Source organism: Chaetodon auriga, chromosome 21 (assembly GCF_051107435.1).
Source record: "Chaetodon auriga isolate fChaAug3 chromosome 21, fChaAug3.hap1, whole genome shotgun sequence".
In the NCBI taxonomy this organism is placed as follows: domain Eukaryota; kingdom Metazoa; phylum Chordata; class Actinopteri; order Chaetodontiformes; family Chaetodontidae; genus Chaetodon; species Chaetodon auriga.
In genome coordinates this window covers 9,865,669-9,884,685 of record NC_135094.1, presented here as the reverse complement: position 1 = coordinate 9,884,685, position 19,017 = coordinate 9,865,669, and the positions used below count along the sequence as shown (strand labels likewise).

The 19,017-nt window shown below is 42.8% G+C and overlaps 2 protein-coding genes and 1 non-coding gene across 3 annotated transcripts; 1 reads left to right on the top strand and 2 right to left on the bottom strand.

The window, feature by feature from the left end:
• Positions 1–28: 28 nt before the first annotated feature.
• Positions 29–12,562, bottom strand: cspp1a (centrosome and spindle pole associated protein 1a). The gene is made up of 29 exons (XM_076761101.1): positions 12,323–12,562; positions 12,127–12,210; positions 11,936–12,033; positions 11,744–11,824; positions 11,026–11,127; positions 10,490–10,851; positions 10,306–10,383; positions 8,861–8,952; positions 8,624–8,720; positions 8,468–8,525; positions 7,908–8,236; positions 7,673–7,821; positions 6,626–6,713; positions 6,267–6,378; positions 5,721–5,868; positions 5,493–5,609; positions 5,358–5,422; positions 5,004–5,147; positions 4,750–4,887; positions 4,569–4,667; positions 4,416–4,476; positions 4,183–4,309; positions 3,215–3,354; positions 2,032–2,169; positions 1,917–1,951; positions 1,735–1,798; positions 1,080–1,177; positions 751–907; positions 29–626 (listed from the first exon to the last, which is right to left on the bottom strand). Exons 2-29 carry the CDS (start codon positions 12,173–12,175, stop codon positions 433–435), a joined length of 3,420 nt encoding a protein of 1,139 aa, XP_076617216.1. The 5' UTR covers positions 12,176–12,210; positions 12,323–12,562; the 3' UTR covers positions 29–432.
• Positions 11,397–11,469, bottom strand: trnar-ccg (transfer RNA arginine (anticodon CCG)). Its single transcript has one exon. It is a non-coding gene; the product is annotated as a tRNA-Arg (tRNA).
• A 681-nt stretch (positions 12,563–13,243) lies between the features above and the next one.
• Positions 13,244–17,802, top strand: cops5 (COP9 signalosome subunit 5). Its single transcript, XM_076721467.1, has 8 exons — positions 13,244–13,526; positions 13,786–14,020; positions 14,708–14,836; positions 15,252–15,317; positions 15,614–15,699; positions 15,802–15,913; positions 16,642–16,790; positions 17,517–17,802. Exons 1-8 carry the CDS (start codon positions 13,390–13,392, stop codon positions 17,605–17,607), a joined length of 1,005 nt encoding a protein of 334 aa, XP_076577582.1. The 5' UTR covers positions 13,244–13,389; the 3' UTR covers positions 17,608–17,802.
• Positions 17,803–19,017: the final 1,215 nt, after the last annotated feature.

The window sequence follows — 19,017 nt, the reverse complement described above, 5'->3', positions numbered from 1 at the left end:
TCTCTATTAGTGACGAGCCAGAACAACATGAAAATAACATTTTTATTAGGAAATAAACTTACTTTGTAACCAAAATAACTACATTAACATACATATGTTTATGGTACAGGCTTACACATAATGACACTTTCATGGCTTAATTCTAAGCAGTTAATTCTGTATTGCAGGTAGAAAGTGCACTTTTTATGCCGAGAGAAAGAGTCTTGTGGAAGATACTTCTAAACTAACAGACATTCAGACTGAAAAGCTTTTGAAGCTATGCAATCTAACCAACTCCCACGGTTAATAAAGTCGTCCTCTGGAAAGTGATACAAGCATCACACAGCAATGATATACATTCTCAGGAGAGCCACCTGCATCCAAAGAAAAGGATAACTGGCAAAGAGCCTCGCTCGGTGCAGTTTCCCATCCTTGGACACCAGGTAATGGCAGCTACGTGACGCGGTGTGTCAGCCAGGGTGGAGCATCCATCCTACTGTTTGGCGTCTCCCTACAGCCTGAGAGTTTTGCAGCGTCTGACGTGCCGGGCCGGAGCCAGGGCTCTGTGGCTGCAGTCTCCACAGAGACGCGCCTCTCCAGGGCAGAACTCAGAGAGAAGACATCCACTTCATCACCAGGCAGCCCCTCTGGAGAGCACAGAAGCTTATCCATCACAAGGATGCTCAAAATCCAGCATGTGCATAAGTCTTTTGTTTAAGCATCATTTCTAACTTGTTTTAATTGTTCTAAACAATAGTTATTCCCTCTCACCTGATCTGCTGCTGTGATCACCAGTGCCTCGTCTTCTGGCGCAGTGCTGGTCGTGAGCCTTGGCTTTAGGTTCAAGGTTCAAACTAGTCACTGACTGCAAAGACTGAGCATCTGGCTGGACCTTACGATTCCTCTGATCCTTGGACGCAGGCGCCTCCTGTACAGAATAAAAAGGGATCGGAGGGAGGAATGTTAATGGAAACTGAGAAAACTAGTGGGCCGAACAGTTTTGAAAGCATTAGAAAGGGATGCTGCTCTGACACTGTAGCGACTCAGATTGCTTTGCCCCGAAGCAAACAAAAGAATCCATTTACTGATCAGCACCATACATCACAGTCATGTCTCCTTCGTGGGGCTGCTCTCTCCTGGTGCTCTGCTGAGTGCTGCGGGGGTCTCTGCTCTTCACATGCATCACCGCCATAGACATCTGACAAAGCCCAAAAGCCATATATCATTACACAAACCTTGTTGCAGCTGGTCAGAGATTATGGATATCAATTCAGATATGTGTAACATGGAAACAGTGAAAATCAGTCCATTCAGCAAAGGTTTCTACCAGAACATGGTACAAGAGAAAGTCTTCAAAAGCTTCTCTTCCTGCATCAGGCTTTTTAACAATTTCTACTGTCCTCATTCCCAATGGCTGGCACTGTGCTATCGCCACCCCGCAGCTGGCATATGTGCCTTGCACCCAGCGCTGGCACCAGCTGCAACACAGAGACGTAAGCTGGCATTCGCCACAATTAAGCTGGCACAGAGACAAAGAGCGAAATTAGCCCGCCGCACAGGCTGCTGCAGCGAGGTATTGTCAGGGTGTATGTAGCTGACCTCCCAAGCCGTGTCACCTTTATGGAAAGTGTCTGAATCCTTAGAAAAAGAGAAGGCCCCAAAGCATATTGTGTCCCCATTGATGTAAACACTTTCTTCATACTTGAAAGAAGATGAGGAAGTCTTAACAAACAGACTCTGTTTAGCCAGGCTTACCATTAAAAGTAGTCTCAGATGGCAACATGGAGTCTCTGTGGATGTAACGTCCAGGTTTGTTCCTCTGAGAGAAGAAATAAACACCAATTAAACACTCACCCAGAAAACAGTAAACTGTGCAAGATGTTCTTGACAAGGCTGTTGCAATGAAAACGCATATTTAAAACGTGATGACCACTCACAGAACGGTAGTCACTCAACTGCTGGTCCAAAACGTCTGGAGCAAAACACAGAGCAATGAGTTAAAGAGCAGCAGTTTGAAGAACAGTTTGTGTTTGTGTGTGTGTGCTGGCTGACCGTGCTCTTCCTCTCTCTTCATGAGCCTGATTTTGCGCTGCTGTTCACGAAGAAGCGCTTGCTGTTGGATGTCCAGACTTTGCGCATCGGTGGGAGGGTCGGGGTACATGTGACGGACCTCCTCACGAGATGCTGTGTCTGACAAAGAAAGGAAAGGTATCGACCCACATCTGTGCTACAGTAGCAATCAAGTGGCTTCCTTCCACTGATGCAGCCATAACAGCTGCATTAGCACAGTAATAAAGAATAAGAAATGTAAGGTCAGGAGGCACAGACAGAGACAGACATTAAAAGAGAAACCAACACTTTTCATATTTGTGAGAGTAGTTTCTAATGGCCCGCTTCCTCACTGCCTCCCTTTTTCCTCCACTCTCAGCAGCATCTTGGCTGTGACTCAGCAGCTCCACAGCCTGGCTGCATCCTTCCCTCTTCATCAAGGTTTGACTGTACAGAATGGATCTGATGCAGCTTTAAGATGTAACGTTGGCATCAAGCCACAATTTCTATATGTGGAAGTTTGATAAGTGATTTGCTCGATTTGTATCATTTCTTCCAATTTTGCTGGTCTTACAAGCTGGAGCTCTGAGTGTCTTTCAGACCCCTGCATTAACTCGGTCTGGGAACCCGTCCAAAACCATTTCCGTGGTCGCTTGCATCACATTCTCTGTTTACGCTGCCAAACTGCCCGTCCCTGATGGATGCCTCCTGTGACCTCATGAGATTAAAGTTTCAATGTGGCTGGAGGGAGACGGAGGACTGATGAGGCTCTGGAAAGTCTAAACCATCTGGCAATGCCCAGCTGGTTTAGGACCGCAGCGATCCTCATCTCTTGTCCTTACATCAAAACCACGATTGAGGCTAGGAGGGTTTTTCAATCGCTCTCTCAAAATTGGAAAAACGGCTTGGTTCAGAGTACAGAAGCAAAGTAAACAGTGTCTGACTGGTTTCAGTTCAGCGGGATAGACCAACTTGTCATCAAAGGAGGATGTTAAGTTCACCACTATCATCTGAGTGACAGAAGTAAGATGAAGCAAAATTTCACAGAAAAAGTAACCGCTATGAAAAACCTTTCTGGTTTGTATGTGCATTGAATGACCTCTTCCTCAGGGCCATATAAAAGGAATGAACAGCCACTGACAGGCTGAGGCTCACTGCTTGTGATACTGCAGCAAAGAGTCATTACCTCTGCATTTAAGCTGGTTGAACTCCCTGATATTTTGCACATTAACATGTGCAGCACCAGAGGAGGGGCTCCTGCTTGATGGCTGAACAGCTCGCTGGCGCACCGATTCAAAGGCGTCCACTCTGGGTTGTCCTCTGGGCCTGAGCAAAGGAGGGAAACCCCACTTTAAACAGGGTAATTACCTCAAATAACACACAGATGCCTTCCTGTGAACGTCCCAACAGTTCGCCATGTCGAATGCTTTCCAGTTGTGCACAGTAACAATGAGCATACAGTTCCAGTTGAAACACTGGTCCATGTAGGTTAGGCTGGATTCAAGAAGAGGTAAGTGAACATTGTTTTAAGATAGTGAGGGCTTAACACCTGCTTTATGTGTGTTAAGCACTTCAAAATGCTTTTCGGAGGAATAAATGCACGGGGCTTTGTGTGTAAGCAGATTATACTGGAACCAAAGGAAAGCAGTGGAATTGGCAGCATTTCAAAAGAATTTCTCTGATGATTTGCAGCAAACTTGTTTGAATATAAGCAAAGATTTTAAAAGTTGTTTGTAGTACATTCCTGTCCTGAATTTACTCACAAACTAAGTCACATGTGTTTTTCAGGGTGGTTAGAGCAGCGAAGACAGATGAAAAGAATATTTGCCTTTGGGAATCCTACTGTTACATTACTACAGTAATGAACCCCTGAAACTAATCTGAATGGAGATTAGAAGATTGCCAATTTGACCTGGGTCACTTTCATTAGCTCAGAGTCAAAGAAAGCCTCCTTAACTACAAATAGTAAATCAAAATTGCCATTTAACAAGACAGAATTAGTACTGTGTCTTCACCTTAAATGCATCTGGGGGTGCATTAGGTGAAATTGGACCTGAAGGAGAGGAGCACATCTAATTGGTTCTCTAATGGCAATTCTTTTAGCTAAGAAGAAAATGCTAAAACCCTGTTAGTTCTATGCAAATTACTCAGTACCTGTTGGGGGGACAGTAGTAACTCTCCTGTCGATCAGTCTGGCCCAGCTGAACCTCCAGTTGTTTCTGCTCCTTCCTCAGGTATCTACGGAGGGCTGACAGCTCTCTGATCACTTCCTGCTGACCATCTGAAGCAAGCAGGGGGAGCGAGGGGAGTTTAAGTGGTCATTTATGATTTACAAGCAGCCAGGCATTTGATTTTTATGGAGGGTGGGGTACAGATAACTGTCTTGCCTTGTGGCTGGGGTATTTTGGCAGGGACCGGTGGGTTGTGTGATGCTGACACAGCGCACACCTGTAGTGGAAATTGTGGGCATTTTTATATTCTACATTTCCATCAAAACAGCAGTGATGTCAATATTTACATCCGTTTACTAACTGACTTACAGATCTGGAGGAGAGTTGGCTCACAGCAGAGGAAGGTCTGGATGCCACGAGATTCGCCTGCTTCCTCTGCAAGGTTGGGATGGGAGGAGATGGCTCTCTCTGCAAATAATGGCATTCCTTGATCAAGGTGTTGAGTAAAACAGCAAGCTACAGTACCACTGATTTTTTCAGCTTACTGTACCTCATAATGCTTTCTTTTCTCCTCTCTCACGCTGGCGCTGTCAGGTACCTTCCTCTCTGCCTCTTCCTCCCGCCTCACCCTCTTTTCCTCCTCCTGGCGTTGAGTATTAGGTTTATGGATCCAACTTTCCAGTCTATGCTGCAGAAAGTAAAGAAAACAGTGTCTCAAGTGCAAGCCCAGCGTGAGGAGACGCCCTGAACTGTAAGGACGGAGGGATGGTGAAGTGCTCTTCATCAAAGAGGTGAACTCCTCACCTCAACCTTCTTTTGCTTCCTTTGTTCCTCCTCATATTCCTGCAGCATGCGAGCCCGTTGTTCTGCTAGCCGCTTCTCTTCTTTTTCCTCCTCAGTCTTCAGTCGTTCTCTCTCCTCTTCCTGCTTTCGCTTGTTTTCCTCTATCTGTTGGTAAAGAAAAAGCTCAGTTAAATTTATAGTTCATTTACAACTTCTTCAAAGTGCTCCAGAACACTGAAATGGTTTGAACCAAAAAAGTAATCAGATTTTATGAAAGAAAAAAAAGGGACACAGGCTAAAGCATTTCATATTCTGTATTATCTATGCTCTCCATTAGCATCCAGTTACCTGCATAGGCTGAAGGCTGTGACCTACCTGTTGTTTAAGGTCTTCTTGGTATCTGTCTTGCATGTGGAGCTGCTGTGTTGGCTGATCAAGAACTGCAAGGAGAAGTAAGACAGAAAGTAGTCTATCTACAAAGCGGAATCACCCAGAGAGACTGAATACTACCTGATAGGCGGTGGGGACTGTGTCCATTCCTCAAAAAGCTTTGCGTCTGTCCACTATTCCTGGACTCTGGATTCCTATACGACTCCTCATTGATCCTGTGCATTTGTCTCAGATCACCTGAGGGAACGGAAACATTTAGAAATAGATAAGACATGCTGTGTATTTATTATGATCCATCATCTCAGGCTTAGAAGACCCCAGTAAAAGGGAAAGTGATAGCCAACTCACTAACAAGGTTGCCATTTTGGTCCTTAATTGGATCACCTCCCCCACTTTTCCCCCAGGTGTTGTATGTCACCATCTCGGCCTCTAGCTTGGCATCGTATTGCTCCTTCTCTTCTTTCTCTCGTCTTTTACGGTCCTCTCTTTCCTTGATCTGGACACAAGGAAGACGGGCTGTTTCAAAAGTTGATGCATTTCTTTGCTTGTCGGGAAATGCTGACTCCACCATAATCTGGTCTGTAACTGTCAAAACATCTGATCTGTCCTTAAAATAAGTCAATGTCTGGGTTTCCTCTGGTATCTGCACAGAGCAAGGAGCCTGTTACAGCAATCACTGGCAGCATGTCAGTGTGACAGTTAGCATTTCTTCACACGGTGTGCTGATCCATCAACCCAAACATCTAACTACCAGCTAACAGAACTGGGAGATGGGCACTGGCCAACACACTTCTTGGTCACAAACTGTCATTACTAATTTGTGAAGCGAGTTGTTATGAATGAAAGCATGGGGTCTGCTTATGGCGATCAGGTGATGTCGATCTGATGTCGTACCTGCTCTCTGAGTGCTTCTAGGTAGCTCTGTGCACTCTCTCTCCTCTGCTTGGCCATGTCTGCAGCAAGCTCTCCAACACCCAGGGGAGATGATCTGTGCTGATCAGTTGCTCTGCAAGCACACAGACAGAGAAATAATGAGGAGGCATGTACAGGAGGTACTGACAGACATGCAGTGAGGGCCCTCTTCTGGAAGAGAGAAACAACTACGAATGTAAAAGCTGTCACGCTCTGCATATTGATTTTCAGAGTAAAGAGCAGGCGTTGCATCTATTTTGACATTGTTTTAGTTTGTGTACACTGAATTTATTATCTGAGAAAACTATTGCCAAAACCACGGTGGTGGGATGGACACTGACTCAGTGCAGCCACTGGGTCTGACAGGAGGTGGTCTTTGATGGGGACTGTGGAAATTCCCAGACTGCTGCACCCCTTGAGGCAGACTATCTAGTAAAGAAAATACAAAAAGACAAGTTAATAAAAACAAATGACATTCACAGCTTCATTAGCTATCTGCTGAAACTGTCTGCCAACTTTTTTCCCCCCAACATTAAAAAATTCTGTGAGCTCAGACCAGGGAAGAAAATTGGCAGCAAAATTAAAATGGAAAGAAAATAAATGCAACCAAATAGACCAGCTGGATGAAGTGAGATCCATCTGGATCTGCTGAACTCATATGCAATAAACTGTATATCCCCTTAGTAATAAAATCAGTTCTGCTGTAAAATGAGATTTATGAATTGCTATGCCAAGTCCTCTTGGCCACTGATATGGTGATAAAGTGGCTCCATAATAAATGGCAACAGTTCTGTATAGAGAGGTCTGGGAGTTTATTTAAGCCAATGTGAATGACTCCCATCTAAGGTTAAACTGCCAGATACTGCAAGTCAGTTTATGACCGTGAAGACACAAGACACAGCAATGCCCGTGGACCATACAAGTGTTTACAGCATAAATGCATACTTTACATTACTGCCGAGCAATTTTAAAGCCATAAAGTATTATTTTAGATTTCTGAATGTGTTTTTCCTCCCTCAAAGCATTTGCACACAATATGAAAATTGATGAAAAGCAGAGAATTCATTCAACATGCAGTAAATGACCCATAATGGTGAAGATCATGACCGCTTTCATTTTTGTCAATATATTACTGCTGCATTCTTTTGCGCAGACTTCATGTCAGCTTGCACTTAAAGCTGCATTGCTGCAAAAGGATTATGTAAGTTACACAGTCTATGTTTGAACCACAGTAAAATGAATGGAAACCAGTTTCACAAAACACAAGTCAAATATGCCAAAACATGGCAGCCTGCCTTCAAAGAAGATCAGCAGTAATGCAAAGTGAACATGATTTCTACTATAAGGCAAAGAGGTCACAACATTTAAAGATGGTTGTAATACTGTACTCTGATTGTAATGAAGATTAGGATCTAATGGATTCCTGGTTCCATAGTAGTAATAAGCTGCATCATATGGAGTCATGTAATTATTGGTTACAGTAGGAGGAGGAGGAGGAGGAGGAGGAGGAGGAGGAGGAGGAGGAACGCCAGTGACCCTGAAAAACAAAATCACAGAAACAGCCATGACTTTGCAGCAGAGTTGTTAACTTCATTCATGTAACACAAAGCAACGGTGAGCTACCTTGGGAGAGCCACCTCCCCTAGCATGTTTGAGAAGTCCCTGTGGTAGTCCTCATTAAAATAGTCCAGCGAGGGGGCACCTTGTGCTGCTCTCGTTCCAGAGCTTGGCACTCTCTTCCCTGTCAGCTGACCGAGAGCTGCACTGTAGTCCGACTGGGACTTTCCTGGGGGGCCTCTCTGTTCCGTGTCCTCTGTGGGTTTGTCATCTTTAGGCCTTGCATTTGGGTCCTTCCCTACGGCCTTCAGATTTATTCCTGGCTTGTACAGGACATCTCGTCTCCGGCTGTCATATTGCTGATTTACAGCCTCAAACTGCTTCATTCTGTCAGGCTGGAAGAGGTGATGCATCATGCACGGGAGAGCCATCAAAGGAAATCAGGCCACAAATATTAAGAAAAGCTCATTATAAGGTGTCGCTCAAGGCAATAACATAATCAAAAAATCCAATACCATATATGATAGTGATAAATAGTTTGTGACATGTGCTTATTGAGCCTTCAGAGAATCACATCATGTAATCATGTCATATCAGTTTTAGCCTGTTTGGCCATGCTGCTCTACCTCTTTCTCAGGGTCGCTGGCTCCAGTTGCAGCAACCCTCAGCTCAAGCTTCTTCTCCCTGGTAAAAATCATGGCATGCTTTGTGTCTTGTTGTCTCACAGGGGAGTGCCAGCTGAAACTACTCTAATGAAAATGATTTAGTCGATAAATACTCACTTGATCCTGTTTCTCTGCTGTTCAGCAATTTGCTTCAGCAGCTCTTGCCTATACTGTTCTTTCCTCATCCGAGAGGCCGCCTGCTCTTCTGATGCTCCTGCATGACAACAGAGAGCCATAAACACACACGTGCTGTCAACTATCGTGCTGAAAAAGGATTTCAAGTGACAAACTCCATCAATAACTGCACAAGTCAATATGTGTCCAAAAATGCCATGCAATAAGAACTGTATTTACCAATCTTGAGTCCAGTAGCAAACTCTGCTTCATCTTTGCTGGTAGCAGGTCTAGATCTTGCAGCCATCCTTCTGCTGTCTGGCATTTGCAGACTGTTAAACACAGATGCAAAGACAGATCCAGATACTCCACAAGAGTCGTCCAATTACTGACAGCATATAAGGGTAACAGCTCAGCAGTCAGCTCCACTCTGAACCACGCCCAGCTTCCATTTTACATCATACACTGGCCACAGTTTGCCTGCAGCGCTTTCTGGTTTCCGATTCAGGGAGCAAAGCCTCATTCTCCAATCAATCCAGCTCCTCTGATACAACTGGGGTGAGTAATTGTTTACCTGGAGCTGGGCCAAGGCTCACCCTCCATCACCGCCACACACGTTAACGGCATACTGAGTGCAGCTCAACTCAATGGAATAAACGGAAACAATGAAAGGCAACAGGATGTGCTGGAAGTGCTGGAGAGCAATAACTGAGTATGGCAGCACTTGTCAATACATGACTTGTGTTACAGTTACCCTGTGTTGGCTCATTCCATCAGATTGCTTTATTGATTGAGAAAAATATATGCAACTGTCCAGGAGGATGTTATTGGCTGTCCAGCTCTGCATATGAATGCTGTTACTATCAAGGATAATTCTGTTTCAGCATTAATCTGACTGCTGCAGTCGACCAGAGCTGTACACAGAAATAATAATCATATAAAGGAGGCAAAGCATGGTCAGAATATGTTATGTACAGGTATTAACAGCTGAGACGGGGACACAATTGTAAATCCCACAGGAGCAGAGAAAGTCTTGATAAATTGAAAATTGGGGAATGATGAGGGAAGACTTTTACTCATGAATGCAAATAGCTCAGTACAAATTGGAGAAAGTATGGGAGATATCAAGAGATATCAAGGGAGGACTGGAGGGTAAACGTGCTTTGAAGCACACTCTGTAACCAGCTCAAACACATGAAGGGAATTCAAATGGACAGTTATTGCTATGTATATTCAAAACACCACAGATCGTGGCAAAGATGGGCCCAACCCACACTAACAAATGCTGGAGAAATTGTGGAGCACAATTGGACAATCACTTCCATAGTCTGGTCAAGCTCTAAACTAAGACCATTCTGGGAAGAGGTACGTCGCGGCCTCGACGGGTATTCCAAGACCCACGGATCGCCTGATACCTAAGGGTAAAAAATGAGGGAAGAGCTGCAAATGATTTACTGCAGATCTTACTAAGCGCAGCAAGGAAATGTATTACAATTAAGTGGTTAAAGCCTGAGTCACCCAGATACAATTTGCGGACCCAGGGGATGTGGGATATCTATGAGACAGAGCAGATAACCTACTCTCTAATAATGAGCTTATCGACGCAGTGATAACCTCGCCTCACCTTCTCCTCTAAACCTGAGCAGACAGAGATGTGAATGTATAGAAATAATCATCTTGCTTACTCTGACTTCCAAGCCCATTCATTGCTGCTCTGATAATGATCAACAGGGGCCTCCACCTCCTTTGTGTTCTGAGGAGCTCTGCCACAGACACAGACAAGACAGCAGAAGAGGAATTGTATTATCAGACGTCACCATCTGTCTATGCCTATATATGTCAAAATCATAGCACAGAAAAAAGACACACCTGTTAGTTCTGCGTTCTGTGGTTGTCCCCTTCTCTTTGTACTCAAGCTCTGGAGTATGTCTGCCTCGCCTCCTCCTTTGTCTGAACTCCAATTCCTCCTCTGTGTCTGAGGTTAGCTCCTCCTCAGAGCTATAGGGCTCCTTCCGTCTATGGAGTCTCCAACGCCTTCGACCCCGCCGGCCACGACCCCGAGTCCCTGTCCTTGTTCCATTATCCAGTGCCTCTGTCAGGGTGGCAGCATCTCTCCTGGATGCTGGGTGCTCAGTGGGAGAAGGGTGTATGTTTGTATGAGTGTTGAGAACGGGCGGAGGAGAAGCCGGAGAAGAAATGCACACAGCACCTGAACCTTGAACCTGTCCATGCTGAAAAATGAACATGGAAAGAACATTTTTATGTTCTATAAAAGGTTTTAGAACACATAACAAAAATCTAGAAACCATGACTTTTGTTCAGGGTGTTCGATATATTTGAATTGCTATAATTTGCCAAAAATGCAGCTATCAAGGTGCTTGGTTTTTAATGATTTTTCTCATTACCTTTGAAGCGATGGGAGGTGTTCCCCTCTTTAACCTTCTGATTTGAGCTTGTTCCCGTAGGAACAGGTTGTACTCTTTATTTCTCTCCTGTCTTAGTTTTTCCTGTGAGAGAAAGAAATTTTGAGTTTGCAGTAACTGTTTAAAGGAAACAGGATTTCCCATGGCTTGACTGAGACATTAGTGTGGCAGATGCTTTTGTGGGGTTCAGATTATCTTGAAAACAGGTTGGGATAGAGCATTGAACGTAATTTATCATAGACTGTATTAAGTTAAGCTGCATGTCCCATGCATTGTGGGGATTTTCAAAGATTCAGACACTGTGAATTACTCTTAAACTATAAACAGCTGCATCACCCAAGTGATGACTCACACGACCCAGGTGGGACTTGAACCCACAATCCCCAGCTCCGGAGGCTGATGCCTTATCCATTAGGCCACTGGGCCTCTGATCACCTGTCTCATCTCCTCTCACATCTCCTTAGTAAGCTTTGACAAGTATGCAAGCCCTTGTAAATGACAGTAGTTGCCATGAGACACAAAGCCCTGTACAATCAACAGTTCATATCAACTTAAATTGAAGCCCTGCAGTATATTAACTCCATCAGTGTTTTTGAGAGCAAGGTATATCAAGTCAGGGGGGAAAAGTTAGGGGCAGCAGCTATGTTATTTTTATCGATGGCAAAAATGTACTCACTGAAGTACCCACACAGACACACACCTGAACCGATATCTTCTCATCAATAGGTAGGGAGAGACCCTGGGGCTGTGGATGAGGGTCACTAGGTTTCAGATCCTTTTTCTGGAGGAGGAACATGACAACGAAGCACAGTATGGCGAGTCAGCAAAACACAACACAAAGGCGACTTAGTGAAATATGTCTTAATGATGGTTTTCATATACATCATCAGACCGTGGCAATATAATGTTTGTAGTCTTGTTGAAGCTCCTGTTGAAGTTTATTCTTCTTCCTTTCATAGTCAGCTCCCAGCAGCCAATTTAAACCCAAACCTGGATGGTATCAAATATACAACAGAGAAATTGTATGACATAACACTATGCTCAGAGAATGTAATCTGTCCAACAACAAAATTTGTATAATACCTATATCTGCATTAGGAGATACTGCTTGTGCTGCTGATGCTGGAGGCATATCCACACAATGCTCTTAACATTACCAGCTCCTGACTGCAGAAAACATCCACATATAATGTGAAAACATGGTCACATCATCTGCTCACATGTTCGCTCTTTAATAACAACTTCATGGCAATCATCAAAGAACTGATATGTCACATACCTCGATTTGCATGTACGAATGTTGTTTCACATTTCAGTGATGATATATTTTTGGGTGTTTCCTCTTCATGCTCGTCTGATTTTCGTCCATTGATTACTATGTACATCCAACAAGCTATGTAATGGTTTCAAAGTTCAGCTGAAGTCAGCTCTGGCCACAGAAGTCATACATAACATTACAATGTATAACGCTAGTCACACATATATATAATTTGCCATCACAGACCAAAACCACAGAAGTGCTCGCCTAGAGCAAGGCACAAAGCATCATTCTGTTGCTGTGGGCAACCATGACACAAAAGGTCCTCCTCGGAGAGGCTAACTAACCTAGCAAACAAGAGGCTTTATGATAAAGAAAATATGTCTGAGACCCACCAAACTGACTGTTTAGAAGTTGTTACATTAGTCGTTAAACTGGCTTTTTGATGTCGTTGGCTGCTAAAGCGGTTTTAACACTATAAATCCCAACGGGTATCAACTTTACAAGCTAACCTAACAGGAAGCGCTAAACGCAAACTAGACGTAGCGCGTTGAGCTACCGTCGTAAAGAAATTACTCTTATTACCATTAACTAGCTGCAGTTTTGCCGACTCAAATACCTTAGCCCTCGCTTAAAAGTACAGTGCCCTAAGCCTAAAAGCCAAAGCCTTCATGGGCGAACCTGCTTTTCTCGACAGCGCCGCTAGATGTCAGTGCCTCTCCAACGGTTGGGAGAAGTCCTCTCAGGACGGAACCAAGCATTCTGTCAGAGGGGTGATCGCAATTTAATGGAAGTGACAGATGCGGTAAAAGTTGTTTTAGCTGGAATATTATTGTTATACATGATTCATTTATATTATCAACCGATCGTGTAACATAAAAATATATCAATGTTATATTTGTGTAACGATGAGACAAAGCGATTATACTTTGCTGTAATGGTATCGTTCACTGTCATGGCTCCCTGAGAGAGTAGACGCTCGTCCCTGTTACGGTATCAAAATCTTTGGAGAAATAAAGCATTTTTCCCCTTACTTCAGGAGAAATAGGGATTTGAACGACCCATTTTTTTCGCTTTGATAATTCATCATGGCGGGGAGCAGCACGGCTCAGAAAACATGGGAGCTAACCAACAGCATGCAGGAAGTTCAGAGCATAGATGAAATCTACAAATATGACAGAAAGCAACAACAAGAAATCCTCGCTGCGAAGCCATGGACAAAGGAGTGAGTAATGCACAAACCAGAAGTGTAGCGTTTTAGAGTTCAGTTTAAGTGTTTTAGATTATTATTAAGCTAAATGTTTGGTGTCGTGTATTGTGCCACGAGTAGTTGGAAAACCCTTGATAGCTTAGCTACAAAGGAACCGAGGTTTGTTTGTCAACAGCAAACTGTGTGATGATTACTTCCAAATGTATCTACTCCTTAATATTTCCTAAATGGACTTAATATACCTGATACATATATATATTTCTTTTACCCATAGTCATCACTACTTCAAGTACTGCAAGATCTCAGCCTTGGCCCTGTTGAAGATAGTGATGCACGCCAGGTCTGGAGGAAACCTGGAGGTGATGGGCCTCATGCTGGGGAAGGTGGACGGTGAAACCATGATCATCATGGACAGCTTTGCCCTGCCTGTGGAGGGCACAGAAACGAGAGTGAACGCCCAGGCTGCAGCTTATGAATACATGGCTGCCTACATTGAAAACGCCAAACAGGTCAGACACAGACTTCCATTAAAGGGCATCTCACAGCTGAGATGACTGAGGAGGAACCAGAGCTTACATACCCACTGCTCAATGTTACACTGTTTTGATTGATAGTGCATCACTCTATGTTGATGTAAGTGATCGCAGCCCTATTTTTTATTACGAGAATTGGGCACATTTCAACTGATGTGGTTGAAAACCTACTTTAATGTTTGTAATTTGGACTAGACATACACCTACATGATTTTTGAGATCAGATTATATTAATTTGCCTACTTTTAATATAGGGGTAACTGTCACTTTATTGCCCTTTGTTGTGGTAGGCCATTATGGCCAATGATTTTTTTTGGTCCTTTTTTGGCCCTTTGTCCATAACCTAGTTTTCAGTAAATTTCTACCTTTACTATTGCAATATGAAATTAAATGCACTGTGAAAATGGATTGTTATCCGTATCACACTACTATCTCAGTAGCATTGTCCAACACTGGATACTGCACAGTCCTTAAAAAACAAACAGAAATGGTAATTAAATTCGTACTGCATCAAATTATGTACTGCATCAAGTACTGGCAGCAATAATAATGTGTAAAACTTTTTTTTTTATGCTATCTGTATTGTTCCAGTGTCTGTGGTATTCCTGGCTAATATTGTATTTCATGCCTTAAAATAACCTACATCTATCTGTAATCCCTCAGGTCGGCCGGCTGGAGAATGCTATCGGCTGGTACCACAGTCACCCGGGTTATGGATGCTGGCTCTCGGGCATAGATGTCAGCACTCAGATGCTCAACCAGCAGTTTCAGGAGCCTTTTGTGGCCGTTGTGGTAAGACTGTGGAAATGTTATCATTTTTCATTTCAAGCTAAATGCTTCGTTTACTGTGATTTCTAACTGCGCCCCATTAAAATGGTATTGAGGAAAGTGAGTGCGTTTCTTCCTAAGTATGATAATACAAGTTAATGTGGGTGAACCTGAGAAGGGGGTGAGGTTGTTGATGTATGAGCTGTAGGTTTCCATGTAATGCTGATGAATATTTTGCTATTGCAACCATATATGCTATTTACACTTCATTTGGTTTAGCTGTGCTTAAATGCCATGGGCGTCGTATAATGAAGTGTGTATTTGCAGCATGTCGACAGCCATAGTAAAAGACTCCTGGTGGCCGGGTTCGAGTGGTCCCTGGAGGTTTGTATGACCCCTGACTTTGTCTTCCTGTTCTACTGTATCTTGCTTCCTACAGATCGACCCCACTCGGACTATTTCTGCAGGGAAAGTCAACCTTGGCGCCTTCAGGACCTACCCAAAGGTAAAGCAAACACCGTGTATCACCGCATCTGCCCTGTTACTATAATTCTAAAAATATTAAAACAATTAGCTATGAATGACTTTTGTGCATGTGTGTTTTTGCTCACATGTATAGTTTTTAATTGGGGTTTTATTGTTGTGTATGAGTTATCGTAAATTAACTTTCGTTATTGAGCTTGTAATTCCCTGTTTTTGTCGTTATTTCATTCCTTATTATTGTCGTCATAATCTTTGTATTTTACAGCAAAGTTGTTTCATTTGTTGTTATTCCTCAGTATTTCCTCTTTTGGTTTTCAGGGCTACAAGCCTCCTGATGAAGGACCTTCAGAATACCAGACAATCCCCTTGAACAAGATTGAAGACTTCGGTGTTCACTGTAAACAGTGAGTGTTGATCTATATGACCATATTGAAGATATTTATATCGGTACTTGTGTGACTGTATACTGTACTTGACTCTTTTTTTTTTAAATTTGTTTCATTCAGGTATTATGCCTTGGAGGTAACTTACTTCAAGTCCTCCCTTGATAGAAAGCTTCTGGAGCTCCTTTGGAATAAATATTGGGTCAATACTTTAAGTTCCTCAAGTCTCCTCACGGTATGTAGGCAACTTCAAAAAGCTAAATGTTTGCTAATTGTTTGACATTTTGATTTATGGTTAATTATTACACTATAACTCATGGAGACACATGCTCACCTGCTTGTGATGTTATGATTTATTACTTGTTAGTAGCCAAGATCCCCTGTTTATTGATTTTAGTAATAAGCTTAATTTATGCTTTTTAACAAGGGTGATAAGTATTAAAGTTGGGCCCAAGTCCAGTGGTACAGATACTGTCATGGTTCACCGTGGATCGTCTGCTCCCCCCCGCCTCAGTGCACTCTTAAGATTGAAAGCCCCTCATGTGAATTCCCATTGTGGATGCAGTCCCGAGCTTGACTAAACAGTCTAAATAGGCATCAGGCTTATCCAAACAGTTAGCTCTGTGGCATTCTGGATGAAGATGAATTGACTACATGTCAAGAACGAGCTGCTCCTTGGGTGACAGGCTTTGTCAGTTGCTACACTGTCCCCCCAGTCAGGGGCCCCTGTGTCATTGTGTTTTAATTACCTTTCCCACTAAAAACACGGCCTCACCTTAAGCAAACTCTTCACTGACTCCTTTTCATTCACAACAACACACAGTGTTCCTACAGCTTGTTAGACAGATTTGTTGCCATCCTGCAAAAGTCTTCTTCTTTGTGGAGAATCGAGCTTTTGTTGGCAAATTGTGCATGAATGGGTTTCTGTGTGCGCGCGTGTCTGCGTGTGTGTTGGATGGTCAGAACTCGGACTACACCACGGGCCAGGTGTTCGACCTGTCGGAGAAGCTGGAGCAGTCGGAGGCCCAGCTGGGCAGAGGCAGCTTCATGCTCGGGTTGGACACACATGACAGGAAGTCTGAGGACAAACTGGCCAAAGCAACACGAGATAGGTAAATCTTTTTCTTAGAATGATGGAGGCCGTAAACTTAAACTTGGACGTGAACTTCATGTATTTTGATGGTGTTACTTTTAATTAATTTCATCATATTTTGTTGCTCTGATGTACAGTATTTCCCAGCCCAACTGATTTATTGATAATACATTCTTGTCCTTACGTTGATAATAACCTCAATCCTGTATAAGACGCATTGTCTTCCTCATGTTTCCACAATTAAATTAGGTGTTTTTGTGCCAGTTTGAGTCTTAAAATTTTGAGACTGTTTTCTGAATTAATCACTAAATCTTTTTTTTTTTTTTTTTTAATTAAATGTCAGACAGTAATTGGAAATTGTCCCAAACCAAAAGGATTCAGTTTACAATAACATAAAACAGAGCAAAATCCGAACAATTCATTATCAGAAAAGCTGCTAATTTTCTGTTGATTGACCAACTGAAGTAGAATTCTGCTCTGCACTATTACATGTTCCATTATTTTAGTTTTTTAATGCAATATAAATAAATATGCTCAGGATTCAAACCAACCAAAACAGCAAACTAAGCTGGATAATCTATTGATACAAGTTTCAGTAATATTTGATACACAGATAGAGACATAATAGTACAAATGACCACAAATAACACTGCTGGTACCCCCGTAGATGTTACATTTCTGTGTGCTCTGTCTGTTTTGCTGAGGCCACTGAACTAATCTCCATTTTTCCACTGGTTTGTTTCAGCTGCAAGACAACCATAGAGGCAATTCACGGCCTGATGTCTCAAGTCATCAAGGACAAACTCTTCAATCAAATCAACACATCTGCCAATTAAACCTGAATAGCGAGCCGATTTGGATTTCACCTTGAGCATGTCTGGCACTTACTGGTTTATGTTTAACTGCTAAGAGTAGCATTATCTGTGATTTCTCTCGGGAGTGCTTTTTTTATTCAAGTTCTTCTTTTGTCCTAGAAGTAGCTAAGGATTATACAGGACTCAAGCAAAAAAAATAAAACATAAAAAGTTCAAGTGCTGTATGTGGGTGTTTCATACTTTTTCAACACAAGTCTACATGATGCAACGTATAGCTTGGAAATTGGACATTTACAGGGGGACATTTGTCTTCACATATTCTTAAGGTGTGAGGCACTGTGGCATTGCTTTCCTTCATTCGCTGGCTGTTGCTAAAAATCTTTTTGCACGTAGCGCCTGTATTCCACCACAGCTTGACATATGAACACACACCATGGTTGCATTTAACACACGGCCTAACCCAGCACCGGTCAGTCAGTCAAGTGTAGCCTGTCACAGCATTACATAATGGAACAACAAACTCAAGCGCCTGCGTAGGCTCAAAGGGAATCGGCTGCCGTGTGTGGGATGTCTCTGCGGAGTCACTCCCAGCGCAGTTTGGCTCTCGGTGGTACAGACTCCGGCAGAGTGGCCAGCTCGTCAGGTTGTGGCGTGGCAGTGATGCAGCGCAGAAACAGAAGCCGCACACACTGGAGTCTATTCACCCAACGTGTCTGCTCTCCATCGAAGCAGACACTCACCGAGTCTGCCTTTTTTTTTCACACAGCTGCTTTGGCCTGGGTTTGTGTCATGTCTTTTTTTTATGGTATTGTAATGGCTGAATGTATATTTTTGATGTCATGTATCGCAGAGGAGACAGTCCCAGTGGGACTGTGGAGGTGTCTGTTTTTTCTCATGTGCATGAGCCTTGGCACCACTTCTTATAATGATTTTCTTTTACCATTATTTAAGACGTGTTTTAAATGGGAGGATTTTCAGTATTGGGGTTTAGCAAGAGGAAACTTATTAGATTATATTAATGTAATTTAGGAATTTGAAATTGTTGAATAGGTTTCCTGCACACAGGATCTACTGAATAGCCCGTGTTTTTGCCAGATATTTAAATGCATTACATGGATGACTGTCACAGTGCTGAGAAAGTATTTAGAGTATGCTTTTCTAAAATAGTTTCACCTAGTGTTCGGTCTTTCATGGCGATTTAAGAATCAGTGAAACATATTGAACTCGTTGAACATGTAAATATTGTGATTATCACCAGATGGACATTTGTATGCATGACTAAAGGTGGAATAGGAAAATTTATGTAAATTCTAATCAAGTCAAATTGTGGGCAGCCAAAAATCCATTACCCATGTATTTTACTATTCTCTTTTAACGTTTAGCAGTATTCTAATTCCAAAGTATGTTCCCCATTAGTATTAAAAAAACTTT

Excerpts from the sequence above, each read along its gene's own strand:
- cspp1a (XM_076761101.1), bottom strand. The coding sequence starts at position 12,175 with ATGCCTCCAGCATCAGCAGCACAAGCAGTATCTCCTAATGCAGATATA. Across the intron at positions 8,526-8,623 it reads CAGCAGAGAAACAGGATCAA|GGAGAAGAAGCTTGAGCTGA; the intron begins GTGAGTATTTAT and ends GATTTTTACCAG. Across the intron at positions 3,355-4,182 it reads TACTACTGTCCCCCCAACAG|GCCCAGAGGACAACCCAGAG; the intron begins GTACTGAGTAAT and ends TCCTTTGCTCAG.
- cops5 (XM_076721467.1), top strand. The coding sequence starts at position 13,390 with ATGGCGGGGAGCAGCACGGCTCAGAAAACATGGGAGCTAACCAACAGC. Across the intron at positions 14,021-14,707 it reads ACATTGAAAACGCCAAACAG|GTCGGCCGGCTGGAGAATGC; the intron begins GTCAGACACAGA and ends GTAATCCCTCAG. Across the intron at positions 15,914-16,641 it reads GTTCCTCAAGTCTCCTCACG|AACTCGGACTACACCACGGG; the intron begins GTATGTAGGCAA and ends TTGGATGGTCAG.